Genomic DNA, 24258 nt, shown 5'->3' with positions numbered 1-24258 from the left:
CAGGGCACATTTTCATTTTCTTAACAGTGTCTTTTGAAGAACAGAAGATTCAACTTTTGATTAAATCTAATTATCAATGTCTTATTTTATGATTACACTTTTTTGTTATAAAAAAACTTTACAGCCAATTTTAATCATTTTGCTTTATTTTAATTTTATACACATCAAAATAAGTTGAAATTCTCAACTAAAAATAAAAAAAGCAACTAGAGAAAAAGACATTATTTCTAGGGAAGGAAATCCAGATTTTCATTAGCAAGAGTATACATACTGTCAGTGGAATATTTAAGTTGCTGAGGGAAAGTATGTGGAAAATTAGAATTGTCTAGTGTCCAATGACCATTAAGGTTGAGAACAAAATAAAGACATTTTCAGACAAACAGGGCCTAAAAATTTATTGCCCAAAGACGTTTGCTAATTATTAAGGACATACTTAAGCAAGGAAAAAGGGAACATAAATGGAGTAGGATGCAAGAATCAACAGTGAGTAAAGAAACAAGGAAAATAGTGCTCAGTCAAAATAAGTAATGCATATTGTAAAATATGAATCTTCTTAAAATAACGGACCAACACAGAAAAATCTTATATAACATTTTGTACATTTATTCATTATTGAGGGATACATATTAAGGTTTTGACTTTTTTGGTAGTGAAACTACATAAGACTATATCCTGATATGTTCAGGGGATTTGAGCAAGTTTTAGTCTCTCTTTTATATAACATGACTTTTCCAAACTTACCTACTCTTATCTCATCAGAAGTCATTCCTTTCTCTTTGGTAAGCACAAAATCTTAAAGTGTTTCCACTAAATTCCTAAAGTTTACATTATAAACTGTCATTCAATAAAAGCACATCTATGAACCAGGCAAAAAGGGCCTCTGGGTAGAATGCCCGCCCACACCTCCTCCTCTGATCCTGTCCTAAAGCTAATTTCTTCAGAGGAGTCTTCTAAAAATAATACTTCCAAGCCCCATTTCCTTCCACGTATCCCCCAATCCCTTTTCACCATAGCTATCATTAATAGATGCAGGTTTTTATTGGTCTGGTTCATGTACAGATCTCTATATTTGTGTCTACCTGTCAAATACCTTGCACAGTGTGTTACATACTAGGCATTTGACATAGCTGCTGAATGAATGCATGAATAGCTTTATGGCTTGAATATTTAAAAATTATTCATCATTTATTTTCAAATTATACTCAGTTTGAGTTCAAAATCAGTATAACGTTTCAGGATGTTTTCAACTGTTAAAACCACTCAATTAAAATATACTCACACTTTAAATTCGTAAGTAAAATTAAAAACTATTATAAATATTAACTAGGGGACCAGTGCATGAATTCATGCACCTTGAAAGGAACTGTGGGCTGCAAGGCTGTGGTGGGTATAGGGGCGGGTCTCGGCCCATCCTCCGTGCCCCTGCCCGGCCCCTCCCGCCGCAGCCCCAGTCCCCAGTCTGCCAGCAGCCCCGCTCCCACCACCGCTGTTCCCACGCGCTGATGGCGCATTATATTTTTGTTCCGGCCAGGTAGCTCAGTTGATTGGAGGGTCGTCCTGTATGCCAGAAAGTTGTGGGTTTGATTCCTGGTCAGGGTGCGTACAGGAGGCAACCGATAGATGTTTCTCTCTCTGTCTCTCTCTCTCATCAATGAAAACATATCCTCGAGTGAGGATTAAAAAAAAAAATAATGCTTTATATTTTGTCTGTATTTTATAGTACATCACTATAGACACATAACAGTAGAATTATCTGGTAGGGAAAAGTTATGTTACATATTTTCAAAAATAAAACTGACATCCCACTAACATTATGGGAAAACAACAGGTATAAGTTCTGATACATTAGGAAGTTAAGTTTAAAAAAAATAGGTTCAGCCCTGGCTGGTGTTTTCAATGATTAGAGCATTGTCCCATGCACTGAAGGGTATCGGTGCTCTCAGCCAGGGCACATACCCAGGTTTCAGGTTTGATCCTCAGTAGAGGCGTGCGCAGAAGGCAGCCAATTGATGTTTCTCTCTTACATCTATGTTTCTTTCTCTTTCTCCCTTTTCCTTCCTCTATTTCTAGAATCAATGAAAAAATATCAAACATATCCCTGGGTGAGGATAAAAAAACAAAATAAATAAGTTCTCATTAAAACAACTTCAAATTTCTCTAAATGTACAATTGGCAGAAAAATTAACTGTCAGCCAATATACAATAAATATATCAGTCACTTACATTCCCAAATATTGAAAATGATGGGTGGAAATATTAGAATGAAAATCTTTTCTGAAAAGAGATATAATTAAATGAACCTTAGATCTTTTATCACTGAAAATGGAGATTCTGTTTCAGTTTCTAATTGGCTCTGGTAGAGAAAAGTCTGAACTATTCATTCAAAATAGAATGACTTTATTTTCCATTTCACACATAGCTGTCTAATCTTTTTTGAGAATGGAAATATTATTGGCTGTTATTTGTGATTCAAGTTGTAGCATGGGTTATCCCTAAATGAATACTCTACCAGTGTACTGGCACAAGTGGTCTTCAGAATTTACACTATGTAGACATATTTTATAAGACACCTTGGTCCTTCTGGTGACTACAGTTTCTTGGATGGGAATTCAAGATGAACTTATCACAAAACAAACTCCCAAGTTACAGTACATTGTGCTAAAGTAAGGCTCTAGTGTATTTTGGAAATGTAACAATAAGCTGCAGTGTTTTTTTTTATGTTTACTGAAAAAAATTAGATGAATTCTTTCTGTCTTGGTCCCTGGATACTCATCTCCCCAGAAAACACATCTGGTATAGACACTATTGATAACTTAGCTTTCAGCTTTAAGCAATATTTGGTAGTACCACTTCTTTATTTTATGGCTTTTTAAACATTAAGTTCTTAAATATTTGAAAAGTATTCACTATTTTCTGATAGTTCACACACAAAAAAAAGATGTGAACATCAGCCTGAAAAATTATATAGTCTTAAAAAATCAGTTTTTTCTTAAAAAAGTTTATTCAGCCTGGCCGGTGTTGCTCAGTGGTTGAGCATCAACCTATGAGCCAGGAGGTCACAGTTCGATTCACGGTCAGGACACATGCCAGGGTTTTGGGCTCAATCAGTAGGGGGCATGTGCAAGAGGCAGCTGATCAATGATTCTCTCTCATCATTGATGTTTCTAGCTCTCTCTCTCCCTCTTCCTTACTCTCTGAAATCAAAATAGATTTTTTAAAAAGTTATTCAGTAACTAATTAAAGATAGAGAAATGAAACAAACACTCATTTAAAAATTCCAAACATGATCCCTTTCACAAAATGAATCTATAATCTTGTCAGGAGTGGGGGGAAAAGAACACAAAAAGGCTCCTCTTAAGTTTGGATACATTAGCAACATACATTTTTTTCCCATTTTCAAAATAACCCTTTAAACAATCCATTATTTGTAAGACTAGGGTTAAAAGAAAACAATAAATGTGATATTAAAATTTCCTCTTAAAATATCTTGACCAACTCATTGTATATAGGCTTAAATTAAAACGAGCATTTGTTTAAAGACTTACATTATATGAAAAATGTTGTATATTTCCAAATAAAAAAGTTAACTATATACATTTAATAACATTACATACAATTAATATAAAGGCTATATAAGGCGTTAGGAAGCTCAAAGTCTAAACAAGTCTTATCAGATAAATCAATCGATTTAACATTATAATTTGGATCATCAAATTATCTAACCACTACACCCAAAACCTTATTTATGATTGGTAAAGAGTCTAGTGTATTTATTTTGAATACAGAACCACAGTTTTTTTCCCTATGTTGAAAAAAGTCGGGCAAATTAGTTTTATATATTAGTTTATATATATATTTATAAATCATATATTAAAATACATGGTTTAAAAGTACTGATTGAGAGAAAAGAGATTTTTATAGAACTTCCCAAATTTATAGAATTAAGGAGATCTATAGGTCAAAGATGATTTATTTGCTATTTTCTGGCTCTTTAATGAGGAATTATACTAAGTGATCTAAAGTCTCTTTTAGCTCTAAAGTTTTGATTATATTGTTTTGCTTTTAAATAATTAAGGCTTTTTATACCCTTCTCCTTGCTTTTAGTCCCTCACAAGTCAGTTATTAGTGGGGAATAAATATCATATTTAGCAACTTACTCTTAATCCCTGTGCCCCCTCCTCTTTCCAGAGCCCACAGTGCCCAGCACATGGTAATTGCTCAATATTTATTGGATATTCTTGAATGAATAGCAAAATATTAAGGATAAATCAAGAATTAAAAAGAGTCTGAAGGTAATAATAATTGCTTTTATAAAACTCCCAAACAATAATTTCAAAGTTTCTAGTCTCCTTTTTATTTTTATTTTTTCTGTTGTTTTTTTCTTTAAGTTGAATTTATTGGGGGTGATTCTAGTCTCCTTTCTAGATTTACTTTGGTTTGTCTTTGTAAATAACAGCAAGAGAAAATATGGCACAGGAATACAAGGTTAAGTCATTATAGGTAAACTACAAGCAAGGTTATTAAGTAAACTTAAATAAAAAATTGTTTCTATCCATGTATTGAAGATATGAATTTTATTTACACTACTAGTAGATCCCAGCTACTCCAGTTACTCTGAGATATAATCATCTTATCAACAGGAAAAATATCTTCCAGTATTTAGCAGTTTTAACAATTGTTACCAAATTGCTTAGTTATACTATAGAGTAAGAAGCAATTAATGAGTTTTTTGGAAATAAAAAATATGTATACTAGTATACATTATCCTGATGCCTAGGCCAAAATATATCTAACAACAAACATTCTTGATTTCTATTAGTCATAAAAATAAAGGCAAAATATATTGCAAATATTTTCTTTGTAAATGATTTCAATTAGAAAACAATAGTTTAATGAAAACAATACGGAGGTTCATGTGAGTTCAAAACTTGACAGATAACATGTCAAATATAACTAAAGAATATTTGCCTCAATGATGCCACAGTAAATAGATTTTTACATATCTCAATTTTATCTTATAGTCAAGGAAAATACAAGTCAGTAGGTTATGATCCTAAGTCATAGTTAAGGGCCCCTTCTTTTAGCTTGTAAGATGTAGCCTTTTGATTTGATAATTCCTCTACTTTTAACAATGACTGAATATCGCAGTAGCCACAGTGGCACCCACTCATGTGCTGGAATGTCAGGGATGCTTTCCCGAAGAGCTTCTTGGAAACTTGCTTCAGAAAGCAGTTCTTAAAACAAACAAACAACAAATAAAAACCCAGAGTTAAATTTGAAAACAAAGGCACTTTACTATATAGGTAAGCATCTATCTATATATATAAAAGCCTAAGTGACCTTTACAACTGACGACCGAAAACAACTGAAACGACCAGTCGCTATGACATGCAACGACAACCAGAGGGCAGATGCTCAATGCAGGAGTGATGGTCAGTGCGCTCCCACACAGCTGACCGACCCTTCCCGGTGGCCCACCAGCCCGGTGGTAGGACTACTTCCTCAGTAGTCCTGCAGATCCAATCTCTGGAGAACGGGCCTGGCACCAATGGACCAGCACCCCTGGCATGATCTTGACAGTGCCACCACAGGCCTTCTGGAAGTCAGCCTCGGGCACCGCGGCCGCCCCTCCCTAGACGCTCCACCAGGAAGAAAGGATATAAAAGTAGCTGCCAGGTGGCTCCTGACAACCAGTACTAATGTCAGTAGGATGGATCCGGATCCTGGGTTGGCAAGGTCGTCCCACTGCCCACTGGGAGGGCCGATCGCATCCCAGTACGCCCCTCCCCCCGGGGACCCCACCCATTCACAAATTCGTGCACCGGGCCTCTAGTTTAAATATAACACAAGGCACACCTCAAAATTGAATACAAAATATGATTATCCTTAATGGGTGCTATGAAACTGAACCAGGATGTCAGATGGTCTGAGACAGTTCTTCAGAAAGTATCTATACCTGTAATGCAGCCTATTTAATTCATAACGTCTAGTGAATGGAGCCTGAATATTGATACTTTTTTGAAGATCTCCAGGTGATTCTAATGTACTACAGGAAAGTAGGGAAAAAATGTTACCATTATTCTATCAACCAGAGACAGACCATTTCTATTGCCATGTATTTTTTCCCCAATGTTTTCCCCATACCTACCTATCTATCTCAATATCTTAAAAACTAGAACTCATACTGTAGTTACAGCCTAATTTACTTATTTTTTCCACGTATGTGATAATGAATATTTCCCATATAATTAAATGTTCCATGAAAGCATCATTTTTAATAATTTTCCAATATTAGATTATATAGATATCAAAATTTATATATTTCTTTATTGTTGGCCAAAAATGTAGTTTTTTCCTAATATTTTGCTAATAAAAATGCTATAATAAACACCCTTAAAATGCATGCATGGCTATGGAATGACAAGCTCAAAGTCCAAGTATACTTTGAAGACTAGATATATAACACATTGCCAACTGCTTTCCAGAAAGGCCATCCAACAGCAGCTGATAACGCTAGAGTGCCAATCTTATTCTAGCCTCAGGAGCACCAGCAGTCATTTAAGGTTATCTTTTAATTTGCATCTCTTTGATGAAATCATTATTTTCTCTTCCACATTCATGTCTAAACCCTCTACTACTGCTCTGATGTACCATTCCCCTCCTTACTTCCTCTTCTCCAGGGACACTGGCCTCATAGCTGTATCCTGGAATCCTCTAGCACATTCACACCTTGGGGGCTTTTGCATCAGATGCTCACATAGCTGACTCCCTTCTTGCAGGTCTCTGATTAACGTTGCCTTAGCAGGGAGGCCCCCCTGACCAATACTACAAAACAGTAATCCCTAACCTGAGCACACTTCTCCCTTAGCCAACTTTTCTCTATACCATATACCACCATTTATCATGTACATTATTGTTTGTCTCCTCCCATTAGAAAATCAATTCGGTGAGAGCTGAAATTTGTCTGACTTGGTTATCAGACAAATTTGACTTGGTTGAAATTTGTCTAACTAGTACTTAGAAACAATGCCTAGAACACAGTAGGTGTCTGCTGAATCAATCAATCAATCAATCAATCAATATGGAAAGATTCCACTGGGTCAAAAGCAACCATACAGTTAAATATTAAGTATCATCTATACAATATGATTTGGGAGCACTAGAGGACCAGTTTGCCCCAATGAACTGCTGTGATATTTGAATAGCATCAATAGTAAACTCCCAGTAAATGTTATCTATTATTATTCGCCAGGCACTTTTCTGAGTATTTTAGATTTATTAACTCATTGAATCCACACGTTAACCCTATGAGATAGGTAATATTATCCCCCTTTACAAGGGGACACTAAAGCAGACAGGTTAGATAACCTGCCCAAGATCATACAGCTAGTAAACAGCTAGTTTTCATAAACAGAAAGCAAATGTCTCATTGGGAAAAGTAACATTAACATGGATTTGTTTATCAGAGAGTCTAAAGGAGAAGAGACTATCTCGAGGGAAGAAAGATAAAATTGGGACGACGCTCCAATCAACTGAGCCACTTGGCCAGGGCTTAATTACATACTTTTGATTCAACTATGTTAACTCCTTAGAATCAGTAAACATGACAAATCTTTTAAGAGAAGAATTGCTTCATTTATAGATCAAAGTGTATGAAGATTCGTTAATGGCATATGCAGAATCAGTCTATATATTCTAATCAAAGGGTTTAGAATTAAAATTAAAAAGACATCTAGGGTGGGGGTGGGCTAGAAGGGGTCAATGGGGGAAAAAGGGACATATGTAGTACTTTCAACAGTAAAGATTAAAAAATAAGACATCCAATTGTCAAATTATGTCAGAAAAACATACAAAAAAGGATTACATTTCTCTTCTGAGATACATATGCACTATATTTTGCCATAACAATTATGTATTAGCACATAATCCACATGCCAACATTTAGATAACATGGAAATAAAATACTAGACACCTTAGTCTTTTCCTATTTCCTTTCCTACTAGAAAAAGGATAGCATTTTTTCCAAGTGGAGCTAGATCAGGGTACAGGCTCATCTATGAGCAGCTGGTAACAACTGCTACTGGTAATAATTACTGTTGAAAGAGCCCCCAACCCAAAGTAAAAACGTAAGTTGATATAATATTACCAACCTATGAAAAGTTAAAATTTTAATGGTTAATATTACAGAATGAATCAGCAATAGCAATTCTTTGTTAGATTTTCACTAAAATGACTTTTAAAAAAATGAATCTGGACGCCATGCTGTACGCTACGTTATACTGGCCGATTTGAAACGTTTCAGATCAGAGAGATAGTACAGCATAGTGAGGAAAAGCTCCAAATTCAGCCAGGACCTAGGTCCACGTTCAAACTTTACCCTGTGCCAGTGGAGTGACCTTGGCTAGTTTTGTAAACTCGAGGCTTCCGTTCTCATCAACAGAATGCCTAGTTTCAGTTGTTATGAAGATTACAGATCATCTCTCTGAGGCAGTTAGCAGGATGTCTGGCATTTGAGGAACAAAGCTATTAAAACTTCTCTTTGGCCGGCTCATTGGTTGAGCATCAATCTGTGAGCCAGAAGGTCATGGTTTGATTCCCGGTCAGGGCACACATGCTTGGATTGCGGGCCCCATCCCTGGTGTGGGGCATGAGGGAGGCAGTCGATCAATGATTCTCTCTCATCATTGATGTTTCTCTCTCTCCCCCCTCCCCTCTCTCTCTCTCTTCCTCTTCCTCTCTGAAATCAATAAAAATATGTTTAACAAAAAACAAAACAAAAACTCCTCCTCCGCTTCCCCCAGAATGTGAAAAATGAGAATGGGACAGATGGCTGACAAAAATAGTGTAAAGTCTTAAGAGATTATCCATAAGCATCCTAAAAATTAACTGAATCAAAACACTAATATAATGCCATCTTTTTAGATATGGAAATAAAAACCCAATTTAAAAAAAATAATTTTATTGATTTCAGAGAGGAAGGGAGAGGGAGAGATAGATAGAAACATCAATGATGAGAATCATCGATCGGCTGCCTCCCGCACACCCCACACTGGGGATTGAGACCGCAACCCAGATATGTGCCCTTGACTGGAACCAAACCTGGGACCCTTCAGTCCACAGGCTGACGCTCTATCCACTGAGCCAAACCAGCTAGGGCTAAAATCCAATGTTTTTTCTCCAGGAATGATCATCTATAAAATGTAATTTCCTCCAATATGGAGATTTAAAATTCACAAGACAGTTGTCACTTAAAACTACACCAAAAAATGCCCCGGCTGGTTTGCTCAGTGGTTAGAGCGTTGCCCTCAGACTGAAGGGTTGTGGATTCAATTCCCCATCAAGGGCACATACCTCAGTTGCAGGTTCCCTAACCCCAGTAGCAGGAGCCAACCAGTAGATTTTTTTTTCTCTCTCTCTCTTCCTCCCTCCCTTCCACTCTCTCTAGAAAGCAATGGAAAAAATATCCTTGGTGAGGATTAAAAAACAAAAAGAAACCCCAAAACTACACCAAAATACTATTTCACAGAGCCTATAGATCTACTAAGTAAAATGCTTCCTCCTCTCCCTACAAAACAGTGAAAAATGAGAGTAGGACAGAATAAACAACAGTATCAAGTGTAAAACATTCTCTTCCCAGCTTTCCTAGTTCTCATGTAAAAGTTGACAAAAAAATTATTCTATAGAAGGCAGACAAGCCATTCTCATTAATCAAATAATGTTTCTATTAGCACCAAATATATATGTTTTAATAAAATACCTACTCAATCACCAATCCTAAAATGCTTACGTTTCAAATTAAGTTATCTGCCTCTTTTTCCAGATATTTATCCTTTTTAATTAAGTGACTCTTTGGTACCTTAAAAGATCTTTTCTGTGTAGCTTAATAGTTATAAACCTAAACAGGCCAATATTCAGGAAACAATCCTTCACTTTTTCCCCCATTGGTACAAAGACAAAACTAAAGCTCTCTGAAACAAAAATAAAAGGCATACATGGTTTTGAACTAACCATTACCAAAAGTTCTAGGCAATAGCACTGTGCACCTATCACTGTACACAATTAGAAATTCAATTTTTACAAGTAGTTTCTTGTAAGATCAAAGCTCATGATCAAAGTCTATAAATGAAAATCTGTCTTACCTTTTGGATCATTATGAGTCAATAGCTGTATGTCAAATTGTTTAGCGAATGCAGTCAAATCAGGTGGCATCACACAGCAGGAGGCAAGATTAACTTGGTTACTATTTGGTTTGACCTAGAAGTGAAAAAATAAAATAAAATCATGATATCTCCACTAAAATAAGTACTAGTAAAAGTAGATGATGATACAAGGACTGAATTTTAGAAAATATGAAATATCACATTCTATAGCACTTAAAGTTTATAAATTACTTTTACATCAATATATTTATTAATGTATGTTTTCTAACTCACATTAGCAGTAACAGGGAAAGGAAAAATAGCTCTAGGCGGGGTGGGGGGGTGGGGGGGAAGCCAATATAGTACTACAATATTAAAACGTCTCTTGCTAGAACCTGCAATCTAATACATCTGCCTCAGAAACAGACTTGATTCTAAGTGTGATGGTTCCAACAACAGAGGGAATATGTCTTTAAGGCAGAGGATCAAACACAAATGGTAAGTACATTTAATGTTAAAGTATAAAATGGTTATTAATCAGAGACATTTTGAAAAAGAGAAGAATTAGGTCATTTCTAATAGCTCCTCTGGTTAATTTATAGATACATTCTGGATCACCCACGGCTCTCTAGCAGGGTCTTAGTTACATTCCAGCTACCACCAAGTCAAAGGAAGAAGGGGCAACACTTCCTTTAGACCAGCAGTTCTCAACCTGTGGGTCTCGACCCCTTTGGGGGTCGAACGACCCTTTCACAGGGGTCGCCTAAGACCATCGGAAAACACGTATATAATTACATATTGTTTTTGTGATTAATAACTATGCTTTAATTATGTTCAATTTGTAACAATGAAATTGGGGGTCACCACAACATGAGGAACTGTATTAAAGGGTCGTGGCATTAGGAAGGTTGAGAACCACTGTTCTAGGGTCTTCTTGTCTATAAGAAACTGAAAGGTCTGAAAAGGACAAGGCTAGGATGAAGTAAAAGGAATAAAGAGAGATACAGAGAGTAAAGGTAAAATTCCAGTAAGCAACTTCACTAATAATTTGTATGTTATTAGGCCAGATAGTTGGGGGGGGGGGGGATTAATTTGTGACTCCATTATCAAGTGTATAAACTAAGCCTCATGTAACTTTAAATAATAGTCAGCAAAATATTTGTTATATATAATAGCCCCTTTCTTTTAGGAAATCAGAACCATGTTCTAATAATAGCTAATGAAAAATGTAATATTTTTATCACATAAGTAAAACAGAAGAAAACTGACTTAATTCATTTGGCTATGAATGCTTCAATACACATTTTCTAGTGTTTTTGTCACTCATTTTAAATGAGACTAATATTAAGTTCAATTAGACATACAGGGTGTCCCAAAAATGTATACACACTTCAATTTCAATTTTGAAACTGAAATGTATTTTAATAAACACTGTGCATACATTTTTTTGAGAAACCCTATATATTTGAGGGGGAAAAAAAATCCAATTCTGTATATAAAATCAGCCTCAAGACTTCCACATTTGGAATAGTTACTCCACAGTGAGTGCCCACTATATGCACGATACTCAACAGGATACAGCAAGGACTGTAAGAGAAAGCCCCCTCTGGGACCCCCCTCCCCCAGTGCTCGTGATCTGGCTGTCCTTTACCTTGGCCCACTGATACAGCTGTTCCAACTGTGTTTTGTCCAGATCAGAGGTACCTATGGCAACAATTTTTTTATTCTGAACTAAGTTTTGTAATTCCTCCCAGTAAGGCTGCAAATGCTCCAAGGAAAGATTAACTCCATCTTCAGTAGGAGGTGAAGCAATGATCACAGAATCCAGCTGTGCAACTCCAAGGACTGAACAGGCTGATGTGAAGGAAAACACAGAGGATAAATGTTTGTTACATAATAAAACAAGTATTTCTAATGCTTCAAACATCCCCCTGAATTCTGTCCATATATTCATTAGTTTTCTATATAACAGGTTGCTCCATTTCACAATTTATCTGTTCCTTAAAATATTTCCATTTTCTAAAAAAGTTTAAGTGGACAGCCCTGGCCAGGTGGCCCAGTTGGTTGGAGCATTGTCCCATACACCAAAAAGTTTTGAGTTTTGTGGGAAGCCGCCTATTGTCTTCTTTAGCAGAGAGGTGTGAACAAGGAGCCCGGGATGCTGGTGACCCTTGAAGCCCTGGCAAAGGTCAGGGCTGTGCACCCACTGTTTAGTCCAGACAATGGTAGCTGAAGCAACTTCCCCATCAGTAGTCATGTAAATCCTTACTGATAAGATAGTCTGGCCGAAACCGGTTTGGCTCAGTGGATAGAGCGTCGGCCTGCGGACTGAAGGGTCCCAGGTTCGATTCCGGTCAAGGGCATGTGCCTTGGTTGCGGGCACATCCCCAGTGGGAGATGTGCAGGAGGCAGCTGATCGATGTTTCTCTCTCATCGATGTTTCTGACTCTCTATCTCTCTCCCTTCCTCTCTGTAAAAAATCAATAAAATATATTTAAAAAAAAAAAAAAAAAAAGATAGTCTGTCTGTTATTGGAACTTGCCTGCCTAAGGGCTATGGGTGTTTCCCACACTCAATAAAAAAATGGCAAGGCCTGAGCACAAGCGGAGTCCATCCTCTTGGGATGGGCTCTCGCCTGGCCCCCCAATTTCCAAATTATCTCTTGTCTCGTCTCTTTCATTTGTGTGCGGCCCCTCTTCCAGATCCTGAACCCTGAACCATACGGGACGTGGGGGAACATTAAACAGAGTTCAATTCCCGGACAGGGAACATACCTAGGTTGCAGATTTGATCCCCAGTCGGGACTCAAATGGGAGGCAACCAATTGATGTTTCTCTCACATTGATGTTTCTCTCTCTCTCTCAAAATCAATAAAAACATATCCTCAGGTGAGGATTAAAAAAGAAAAGTGTAAGTGTTCATTCATCTACTTGGTCTATGTAGGAGGTAAGTGGATTTCTTTGACCTGTCTCTTCTTGGGGAACCCACAGCTACTTTAGGCTCCTCTCTCTGGGAGAACAAACCTCCTTGTTTCCTAGGTGCCAGGATTTTTTGGTGCCTTCCTTAGCTTCATAACATTTTCTTCTCTAGTTCTACTAGTATCTCACATAGATGATCATGAGAATTCTGACCTAATATTCTGCAACTGGTGGTCATAGCAAAAAATAAATTTGAGACTGAAAAACTGAATGTATGGTCTTAATCTATATTTATAGAGGTAAATACTAGTAATTTCTTAGTTTCTATAAAAATAATTTGAGTTTATTTTTAATGATTATTGTGCACTCCACAGTTATATTAAAGAGCTAATTATTTAAGTGTTCAACATATGTAAATACTGGAAGATGTTTTAAAAGAAAAAATACTAGCAACTACAGTCATGTTCTCAGACTTCCCACGTCTCTGCCAGTGCTGTCCGGATGGCCTCCCAGAACCGCAACCCAGCTGCCACCAGCGGCGCTGCAGCTTATAAAGGAGCCGAGCCCAGTGCGGGCCCTGCCCTGCCCAGGCCCAGTGAGCAAGAGCTGATGACCCTCATGATGTGTGGTGACAAAGGAACTTCTGACTTCCCTGAATGAGACAACCTTTTCTAATGGGTGGGAACAGCTAGCACAGTTTAGGAAGACTTGAGGCATAAGCTCTCCCTTGAGTTCCTCAGTGACTACCAGTAAAAGGTGCGCACGGTGAAATTCCTCATCCCAACGTAGATATCCAGGGTAACATCTGCCTGGACACCCTAAAGGACAAGTGGTCTGCTCTATATTTTATCAGGACCATCCTGCTCTCCATCCAAGCCTGCTAGGAGAGCCCAACATTGATAGCCCATTGAACATGCATGCTGCGGAGCTCTGGAAAACCCCACAGCCTTCAAGAAGTACCTACAAGAAACCTACACAAAAAGCAGGTCTCCGGCCAAGAGCCCTGTCCAGCCTCTCTTCTTTGCTGTCTTTTTCCTTAAATGGTCTGTCCTTGCCTTGATTTCTGTATAGGACCCTGTATCTTTAGCTGAGGTGTCGTATTTGTTTTGTGTCTGTTTTTTTAAATTAAGTCTCTGGTTGAGCCCCTGTGATGAATATATTAAATAAACACATTTGTATGTGTGTGGGGGGGAATACTGAATAACTGTAATAATACCACAATAACCTAAACCAAGTACTGAAAATAGGTAAAAATGCTTTGTTTGTTTGTTGTTGTTTTGATTTCATCTATAGTATTAAAAGGGCAAAGAATATGATTAAGGAGAATTTCTATCTCCAAACACATAGTTAACAGTTAATTGTTACATCTTTTATATTCCTCTTATATATCAAAATATGACCCTCCATAATTTAATATGATTCTACAGAAGCCTTAGAAAATTAGGTTAGAACTTTCCGGTCAGGGCACATGCCTGGGTTTTGAACTGGTTCCCCAGGAAGGGGCGTGCAGGGGGCAGCTGATTCACGTTTCACTTTCACATTGATGTTTCTCTCTCCCTCTCCCTTCCCCGCTCTCTAAAATTCAATTTAAAAAAATCTTTAAAAAAAGGTAAAATTGGAATGAGTTCATTTTCTATTTTATGTGAATCTGAACATGGCGGGGGTATGGGTGTGGGAGGGGAGTGATTAACCGGGGATCTTATATGCACATATGCATAACCCATGAACACAGACAATAGAGTGGTGAAGGCCTGGGAGGGGTGGGACAGGATGGAGGGGGTCAACGGGAAAAAACACCCACACACACAAAGGGCACACCTGTAATACTTTCAACAATAAAGATAAATTTTAAAAAAGATGTAAGTAATGTAACACCTACACTAAGTCCACTATAAAGATAAAATGTTAATATTTTGCTTACCCATGTCAACTGCATTTTTAGTTGATGATGAAGAATTCGATCCTACCATGAACAGTTTTGCTGGGTAATAAAGAAAACAAAACTGATTACTACATTTGGGTAACATTGTACGATAAAGTATTAACACTGCTAACAGTACTAAGATGACAGATAATCCTGAACAGATTGTTTTTTCTTTTTTAGTAACATTATTTTATAGTTTTCATTTTAAGACATAAAAGTATACTTTCACTGTAATTTTTAAATTATATGCTAGTTGCCCACAAATATCTGTCAAAACAAAAAAGCAAATATTAATTAACCATTGGTTAGAAGCTAGTTCAAATAAACAGAAATTTATTACTCAAAATGTATATTTAATGAATTAAACATTAATGGAGCATATTATTTATGCTCTCCAGTAAACTATAATATATAGAGAAACTAAAATTGCTTGGAATGAGAAGAAAATGGAAAACAAACAAACAATCCTCCTTGTGACCTCCTGGTTCATAGGTCTCGATGCTCAACTACTGAGCCACACTGGCTGAGCTCAACTCTACATGTCTATATTTACTTGATGTAAATTCACTGTTCAAAAAAATCTAAATTCACTCAAATAGATAAGTGGATTAGTAGGAGAGAAGGAAAAGGGAAAATCCAAAAGGAGAATGGATAGAAAACCGGCTAATAAAATACCCTATATAAAATGCCTGGGATGCAACATATACAAAAATATTCCTTATACATTTCTTTTCCTTCTCCTTTCCTTTTTACTACTAGACAATCTTCCTAAAACACTGCTTTCCTCATGTTCTCTATTTAAAAGCCAGCACAGCTCCTCTGCCAGGTGAGTCAATCTTCACTTTAGTCCAACCTTAGCTCCCATAATCATACTCTAAGCAAACCCTCCCCACCACAGTCCCTCTGACCATGAATGTATGACATTTGAAATAGTCATTTCAAATCAAAGAGACAGTTTTAGATGAGTAGAGAGAGGAAAGCTATTCATATGGGGAGAATTTGGGTACTGAAGCTCTCCGGGAACTGAGGACAACTTGCAAGAGATCCAGGATGAATCTAAACCAGTGATGGCGAACCTTTTGAGCTTGGTGTGTCAGCATTTTGAAAAACCCTAACTTAACTCTGGTGCCGTGTCACATATAGAAATTTTTTGATATTTGCAACCATAGTAAAACAAAAACTTATATTTTTGATATTTATTTTATATATTTAAATGCCATTTAACAAAGAAAAACCAAAAAAAAATGAGTTCGCGTGTCACCTCTGACACGCGTGTCATAGGTTCGCCATCACTGATCTAAACCATAATGAACTGCAATTAACCACAGGGAAAATGTTGCTTTCACTTCCTTTTCAAGACAAACAGCAATGTGAAACTAATAGAAAGAAATGGGTTTTGGAGTCTGGATGGATTCCTGGTTCAACCACTTACTGGGTTGGTTGTATGACAACTTTCAAGTTATTTAATGTCACCAGTGCAATGAGGATAATAGCCCTACCTTGTATACTGTTTTGAGAATTGGACAAGCACAATGCCTGGTACAAAGTACGACTCAACAAATGGTAGTTATTGTTAGTCGAAAGTCAATGCCCTATCTCATTTTATATGTCCATCCCCCGCCCCAAGAAAAAACAACCACAACACAAACACAAATGGTAATAAATAATAGCTACCTAGCACTTAACTTTATGCCAAGCACTGTGGCAAATGCTTCTTTTGCCTGTGAAGCAGATGCATCCCCATTTTATAGATGAAGAAACTGAGACTCAGAGAGATTAAATAATTTGTTAACCCAAGATGATACGAGCCAGTAATCTGCACCTCCAGAAATTTCAATTTAGTCAAGTTCAAGCTTTTCCTCGTTGTGCTATGCTGACTATAAGATGAGTGCAAGAACAGGGCATCTTTTCATTTGTTGAGCTTCACAGTCTCTGGAAAGTAGTCACTTGATACATTTGTTGAATGGGTATAATGTGTATTTTATTTCTCTCCATGCAACTTGTTGCCCAGACTTCTTTCTATACTCCCAGGCCATCCCAGCCACTGTTTGGCAGTGTCCCACCAGGAAGGGAGGGCTTATGCCTGCTTTGGGTAGACAATGTTAAGACTCCCCTTTATTCTTTCCATTTCCTCCAGCTTAATCGTCCCACTGCTCTGAAGTCCAAATAGAAATTAATAAATGACTGAAGAACAGCAAGGTAAAGTTATATTGTGACTCCAACACTGACCTCCTGTAACTCGGAGAGCTGACATTAACATTTCTATGTCTCACACTTAGTAACCAAGTCACTCATTACCAGAAGCAAAGAAAGGCTTGTTCCCATGCCCAATAAAAACTATCACTTCTGCTGTATGACACAATGAATTGGAAAGGCTAGACTTTACCAGAAACTTTCATTTCGTCTCTTTCATCGGGGCTTATCTTTTCAACTGCATGAGATACAGTACATTCCAAGACATCTGGAAACTCCTATAATAAACACATGATGTTTACAATAAATATAAAATGTTTTAGATTAGCTATATATTTTCTACTATTCATAAAGCTCTCTAGCAGCAGGGAACCCAAAAGATAGCAGGGTTCTTTACCTGAGGTCTGAATGGGCTTCATAATCTTTGTGAAGCCCTGAAATACAGGTAAAACACTGTGTGTGTGAGTTCATTTTCTGGGGAAAAGTGTCTCATTTTGATCAGGTACTCAGATTACAACACACACACAAATAAATGGGGGTGGAGGGCAGGAGGCCTGTAGGAGTTAGAACCACTAGTACCGTAAATAATTTTACTTAGAAAAGAAATCAATGAAAAATACTATTATCCATTCTGGATAATGACATGCTACAAACTTTCAACATTAATCACAAACATTTTAAACAAAGTAAAACAGTGAGGTCTTTCTCACAAGTCTTGAGCGTATTACAATGCCTGGCCAGTAAGTGTTTATTAATCATGCATAAATAAGGTAAATGGTCATTTTAGAGAAACAGAGACTGATAATAGACATTAATCAATGCATGTCTAGCAGCTATCAAGTTATAAAACTTGCAGTACAAGTATATCCAGCATACAACTTGCTCCATTCTTTTAAAGCAGTCTATGTAATTTGTTATATACCTTTGGCTGATTTGGATCCCAAAGACTGGTTTACAGACAAGTGTTCTGTATATTGTCATATATTGACATTTAATGAAACACAGTTCCTTACTGTTTCAGCAGAAAATGACATTTAAAAAATTATTTCTAGTTACTATATTATTGGGGTGATATTCTACCAAAACAATTTACCAACCAAAACTATTTAATAATAGTTATTCCTTTATCAGGCCAAATACAAATTGGAGCAAAATATATTATGAGAAAACTCTGGTGGGAATTAAGTACAGAGAATCCTAGTATGTTGTCTAGTTGAAGAGTTGACTACACAGTCTAAATTTTCTGTTTAAGCTCAAGCTTATTGAGTCAGACTGCCATCTCAACATATTAGCCATAGGGAGTTTTATGCTAACTGTCTATTTGTCTTCCCTATCAAAACTAAGGAAATTAATTTCCTGCTTACTTCACTTCCCTTTTGGACTACATGATTTCTTGACCCACATTTTACTCACCCTGACCAAATCAGGGCTGATTTGGGAACTCCACTCATTCAAGGTCTTTTGGATACAATCTCGAAGCTGCAAAAAGAATGCATTTTGAAACTGTTAATCAAACTCTATACACTTTTCTGTACTTATATGATAAGAATGTATTAGCTTGATAAGTAGAAAAGGACGTCACTAGGAAATACTATACAAACCAAAATTTTAGTTCTACAAGGTTGTTTGTTCTCTACAACAAAGATAAATTTATATCTATTTTATTCTACTCTTAATTCTCAAATGTTGATGACCTAAAGTAGTAACCAAATTATTTTATTTTATTTATTTATTTATTTAAAACATATTTTATTGATTTTTTACAGAGAGGAAGAGAGAGGGATAGAGAGTTAGAAACATCGATCAGCTGCCTCCTGCACACCTCCCACCGGGAATGTGCCCGCAACCAAGGTACATGCCCTTAACCGGAATCGAACCTGGGACCTTTCAGTCCGCAGGCCGACACTCCATCCACTGAGCCAAACCGGCTAGGGCAACCAAATTATTTGCAAAGTAATTTTTGTACCAATAAAAATTAAAGTAAACTTCTGAGACATAAAAACATAACTAAAGAAACAAATAAAAAAATCAATAATAACGTTTATAATGGAGAAACATGGGTTTAAGCCCAGGCAGCCTGACTAGAACTAATATTAACTACTATGTTATATTCCTCAAAGACAAACACGCGATTCTCTAAATGTGGCCAGGGGAACTCCTACATCAGACTCATCTGTGGTGTTTATTAAAAATTCAAATTCCTAAGCCTCATAATAGACCTGCGTAACCACTCTATAAGGGCAGAACTTTTACTTAACAAGCATCCCAAGCAATCAATATGTCCTCTGAAGTCTGAGAACCACCATAGTCATATGTTACAGAAGTCAATGTGCATGTCAGTGCACATTTCCTAACACTTAGGTACATTGTCTACAGACTGTCCAACCTGTCTTCAGTGTTTTCTTACCTAAGCAAATAAAATTTTTACACTAACATTGTAGTATGTTATAAACTCATTCAAATGTTCATATTCTTTTATCTCTTATGTCAGTATATTTCAAACTTATTTGATAGTGGTAAAGCAAGACATAATTCACCTAGTGAGGACCTACATACAAATAATACAAAATTTATAAAACAATATTTATGTTCACTACATGCCAGGTGCACTGTTTTTTTTTCTTAATTAGAAAAAAATATGCTACTCCATAACTCACTAAATTGATCTATGACTACTAATGGGCATCACTAGCAGTTTGAAATCACTGCCTTATAATTATCCAAGGGCACAGTGCTTTGCAGAAAAAATAAATGTGTAACTAGAAGCAAGTCCCTGAATTGCAAAAGCACTTTCCTAATAGCATTAAGAGAGACTATCTGATCTATGACTGCTTATGATAAAAACTGGTATACACACTTTGTTGCTTATATATAAGTACAGATAATTACAAGGAACAACTAGTTTATCAATTGAAGAGCTCAGAGTCACTTATGTTAAGATTTACAATCCACAACAATACTATAATCCACATAGATTCAGTTTACAAGGTCTATATCTTTACAGAAAGTATATTTATAATCAAATTTAAGTCAGTACATAAAAATTAGTTGATAATTATTCCAGATAATTACAAGTCAATATTCTTTTTTTAAAAAATATATTTTATTGATTTTTCACAGAGAGGAAGAGAGAGGGATAGAGAGTTAGAAACATCGATGAGAGAGAAACATCGATCAGCTGCCTCTTGCACACCTCCTACTGGGGATGTGCCCGCAACCAAGGTACATGCCCTTGGCCGGAATCGAACCTGGGACCTTTCAGTCCGCAGGCCGATGCTCTATCCACTGAGCCAAACCGGTCAGGGCAACAAGTCAATATTCTTTTTAAAAATTAGTAAAAGCTGAGGCAGCAGGACAAACTGTAAGTTAACAATTCTATCAGGAGTGCTTTGGCTCAAATCACGGGAGAATTTGATGAAATTTTCCTTTGGAAGAATGGCTCATTTGCATACTTAAGGCTTTTTTACCTTCCTGATTCAGGAAGGTAAATATATTTTCTGGATATTCGTTCCCTTCTTGAAACCATTTCTTTTTTTAAAAAAATGTATTTTTCTTGATTTTAGAGAGACAGGAAGGAAGAGGGATCAAGATAGAAACATCGATTAGCTGTGTCCTGCACGCCCCCTACTGGGAACCAAGCCCACAACCCGGGCATTTGCTCTGACCAGGAATCGAAAGGTTCATGGGTCGACATTCAACCACTGAGCCACAATGGCCAGGCATTGAAACCATTTCTTTAATAAATCTTGGATTCTGAAAAATGTCAGGATAAACCATAGAACAGTCCAATGTTATAATAGGAGAAATTCATTGACTATATCACAAACATAGTGATTTTTAATCTTCTACATGTTATCTGTATCAATTGAACATTAACCTGGTACTGTTTGTTCTTCACTTTCTACATTCTTACCACCCCCCCACCAACACATACCCCTACATAGTATCACTGAAGATAAGTATCATTACAATGTAGTGTATCAGTAAATCTGCAGTTGTATAAGCGTTTAAAAAATAGCACATAATTCAACTGGTCAACTACCCTTAAAGTATGGTAGCAACCATCTCAGGTAGAAATTATAGTTTAACTTTAACCCTGCTGTTTGGCTTATGTACCTATTTGCTTTGTTTAACAATGGACAGGTTATTTTGATTTTCTGAATTATATAAATCATCCCATTCGATTAAATGCCTTACTAATTGTAATGTGAATATCCCATGGGTTGTGGTCATACTGGTCTTAGAAAACACATTTTCCTTTACCTGGGAAGGACAGCACAGTTATCCCAAGGTCAGAGGGCTCTAGACCCAAAACTGTAATTTAGATAACATGCCTAAGTTTAACCCAGGTTACCCAAGGGCTCTAGACCCAAAATTGTAACTTAGATAACATGCTGTTTCTGCTTCTGTAAACTGCTTTTTTACGAACCAGGTTCCTCATTCCAAACCCTGGGATGTAATCAATACCTTTGTGATTTTTTGCCTATATAACCTTGGAGCTACGACCATCTTGTTACTATGAGATTTGGGAAAGCGAAATGGCCCCTCATAGTCCCAGATTGCAATAAATGTGACTCTTTAATTCGACTTCTTGAGGCGTCCTTCTGTGATTCGCGGGGTACATTACAACACCCTTACAACAAATAACTGGGCAAAACAGTCCTATAATGGCCCATTTAAAACACAAGATCTGCCCGGCCAGTGTGGTTCATTTGGTTGAGCGTTGTCCTGTGCACTAAGAGGTCACCGGTTTGATTCCTGGTCAGGACACATGCCCAGGTTGCCGGCTCAATCCCCAAGAGGGGGTGTGCAGGAGGGGGCTAATGCTTCTCTCTATAAATTGATATTTATATATTTCTCTCTCTAAAATCAATAAAAATATATCAATAAAAATCTAATTTCTCTCTGGTAGGCATGCTCAGCAGTTAGAGCCCACAATGAAGGGTCGCAGGACACGGACCCCTATAGGGCGCATTCGGGAGGCTACCAATTGATGTCTCTCTCTCTCACATTCGTGTTTCTCCCCCCCCCCCCTTTCCATTTTCTCTAAAAATCAATGGAAAAAATATCCTCTGGTGAGGATTAACAACAAAAAAATCTGCTTTCATAAAATTCTAGTGTAACAAAACATCTGGGCAGAGATCACAGAATAAAAACAAAGCAAATATCAACACTAGAAGAGAACTTTTAGAAATTTTAATTAAACTCTCTATTCAATGTGTAAATGTTCTCAGTCATGAGTGATTTATTTAGTTTCTTTATTCAATGAGGTTAAACTGTTTAAGTAATATATCCCAATTTGAAGCCCTAGTTGTCATGAAGTTATTTTTTACATGGAAACAAAACATGTATATTTTCCCTACAATATGCTGCCATATCTCAGGTGTTCCTCAAATATTTTCTAGTTTCTTTACTTTTTCCCTCTTATGCTGCACCCAAAATAAAACACATGAACCAGAATTAATCTTTTGAACGATGTTTTTAAAACTGTGGGGTGTGACTCAACTGCATTAAGAAAGTAAGTTTTAAAAAACAAATTAGGATAAGAAAAAAATCAGAATACACAGTATATAATAAGGGTATCTTCATGAAACCATATATACATACACTATATACTAGTATTTTTAACTGTGTTGCAAGAAAAATGCATTTCTTACTGCGTTCACAGTAAAAGACTTTGAAAGCCACTACTCTAGAGTGTGTTGTAGTGAGATAAGAGAAAATTTCACTTAATATTATCAATATACATGCAAAATGGTATACTGAACCAGCAGCACTGGAGGAAATTAAAGGCCTAGAACTAAATATAGAAATATTTACCTTTGGGAGAAATAGTCCAATTGGGGAGGTTTGAACAAAACAAGACATGCAAACTGAGCTGGAACCTGGACACAATATGGTACAGGATTCTGATTCCTTTTTTTTTTTTTTAAATATGGAACGCTTCACCAATTTGCGTGTCATCCTTGTGCAGAAGCCATGCTAATCTTCTCTGTATCGTTCCAATTTTAGTATACGTGCAGCCGAAGCGAGCACTCTGATTCCTTTTAAGTTACAATCAAACTCACTCCAAATACGACCTGTGCACAGGCCCAGCACATACTTAGATGGCTGTCATGTGCTGCTGTAGAGTATATCACCAAACATCTTATATTAAAGAGCAGAAACTGCCTAGGAACACAGCTGATAACGTCACATTCTGATACAGTTTAGGGCATTTTTTTTCTTTTAATCAAGATTTGTTTTATCGGTGTCAGATGGGTACCAGACTGATCCGCGTGATCACTTCCTAAGTGACATAATGTCTAAACACTATGTGGTACACCTGAAACTAATATAATATTGTGTGTCAATTGTAATTGAAAAATAAACAATTATTAAAAAATATTTATCTTTCCGATTGAACCAGAAAATAAGGGAGATAAAATGCCTGTATGGTGAGCGTTTTCACATATATTTTCATCCTCACAGCAGCTTGCTGAAGACGCTATTATCCAACTTTAAGGCTACAGTCAGAGAGAGTAACTTTCTCAAAGTTATAAGAGCTCCTAAATCGAAGTTTTATTTTGTTTGTTTGTTTTAAAACTGTCCCATGCCACCAAGGTGCCTCCGCAATTATTCGTGCAGAGTCAATGATTTACTGTCCGCCCTGAAATGTAACGAGTGTAGGATTCCACATTAACCTCCGCCACTTCAAACCAGTGATTAGTCTCTGGGCAAAGAAACCCAGATTACTCCTCGGCAAGAAAAACATACACTTTGTTTCAAAGCCGAATTTGAGTGTGTACTCACTTGTCTCACGGCAACAGAGAAACTATTGTCAACATCCTACAAGCTCAGCGGATTGCTACTACTTCATCTGAATCCTCCAAAAACGAATCTCTGGACTATTTTTCACCTGAACGCGCCGTGGGAAGAGAGCGGGGCAGAGCGACGGACTGGCCTCCCCTGACCCCACAGCCGGGAGAGGGATCCGATACCTCTGAGGGCTGGGAGAGCAGCCAGAAGCGCGCATGGAGGCACCACTCGCCGTAAAGATGCACCTGCCAAGTTTTTTAAAGACCCGCTGCCCCCAACAGCAGCT

At 37.1% G+C, this 24258-nt stretch overlaps 1 protein-coding gene, 1 non-coding gene and 1 pseudogene across 2 annotated transcripts in view; 1 reads left to right on the top strand and 2 right to left on the bottom strand.

The window, feature by feature from the left end:
* Positions 1–3287: 3287 nt before the first annotated feature.
* GCLM (glutamate-cysteine ligase modifier subunit) overlaps positions 3288–24258 on the bottom strand; it is a 22054-nt gene continuing 1083 nt past the window's right edge. The window contains exons 2-7 of the mRNA XM_023761846.1: positions 17572–17587; positions 17368–17452; positions 14979–15038; positions 11791–11993; positions 10140–10254; positions 3288–5234 (exon numbers count right to left, since the gene is read on the bottom strand). Coding sequence (XP_023617614.1) covers positions 5065–5234; positions 10140–10254; positions 11791–11993; positions 14979–15038; positions 17368–17452; positions 17572–17587 — 649 coding nt within the window. The 3' untranslated portion in view covers positions 3288–5064. The remainder of the gene's footprint in view (positions 5235–10139; positions 10255–11790; positions 11994–14978; positions 15039–17367; positions 17453–17571; positions 17588–24258) is intronic.
* LOC106698724 lies at positions 12789–14215 on the top strand (annotated as a pseudogene).
* LOC111827788 lies at positions 23104–23210 on the bottom strand. Its single transcript, XR_002831515.1, has one exon. It is a non-coding gene; the product is annotated as a U6 spliceosomal RNA (small nuclear RNA).

The sequence above is a fragment of the Myotis lucifugus genome, unplaced genomic scaffold, assembly GCF_000147115.1.
Source record: "Myotis lucifugus unplaced genomic scaffold, Myoluc2.0 scaffold_220, whole genome shotgun sequence".
In the NCBI taxonomy this organism is placed as follows: Eukaryota; Metazoa; Chordata; class Mammalia; order Chiroptera; family Vespertilionidae; genus Myotis; species Myotis lucifugus.
The sequence above is the reverse complement of the archived record's forward strand: the minus strand, read 5'-3'. Positions and strand labels throughout refer to the sequence as shown.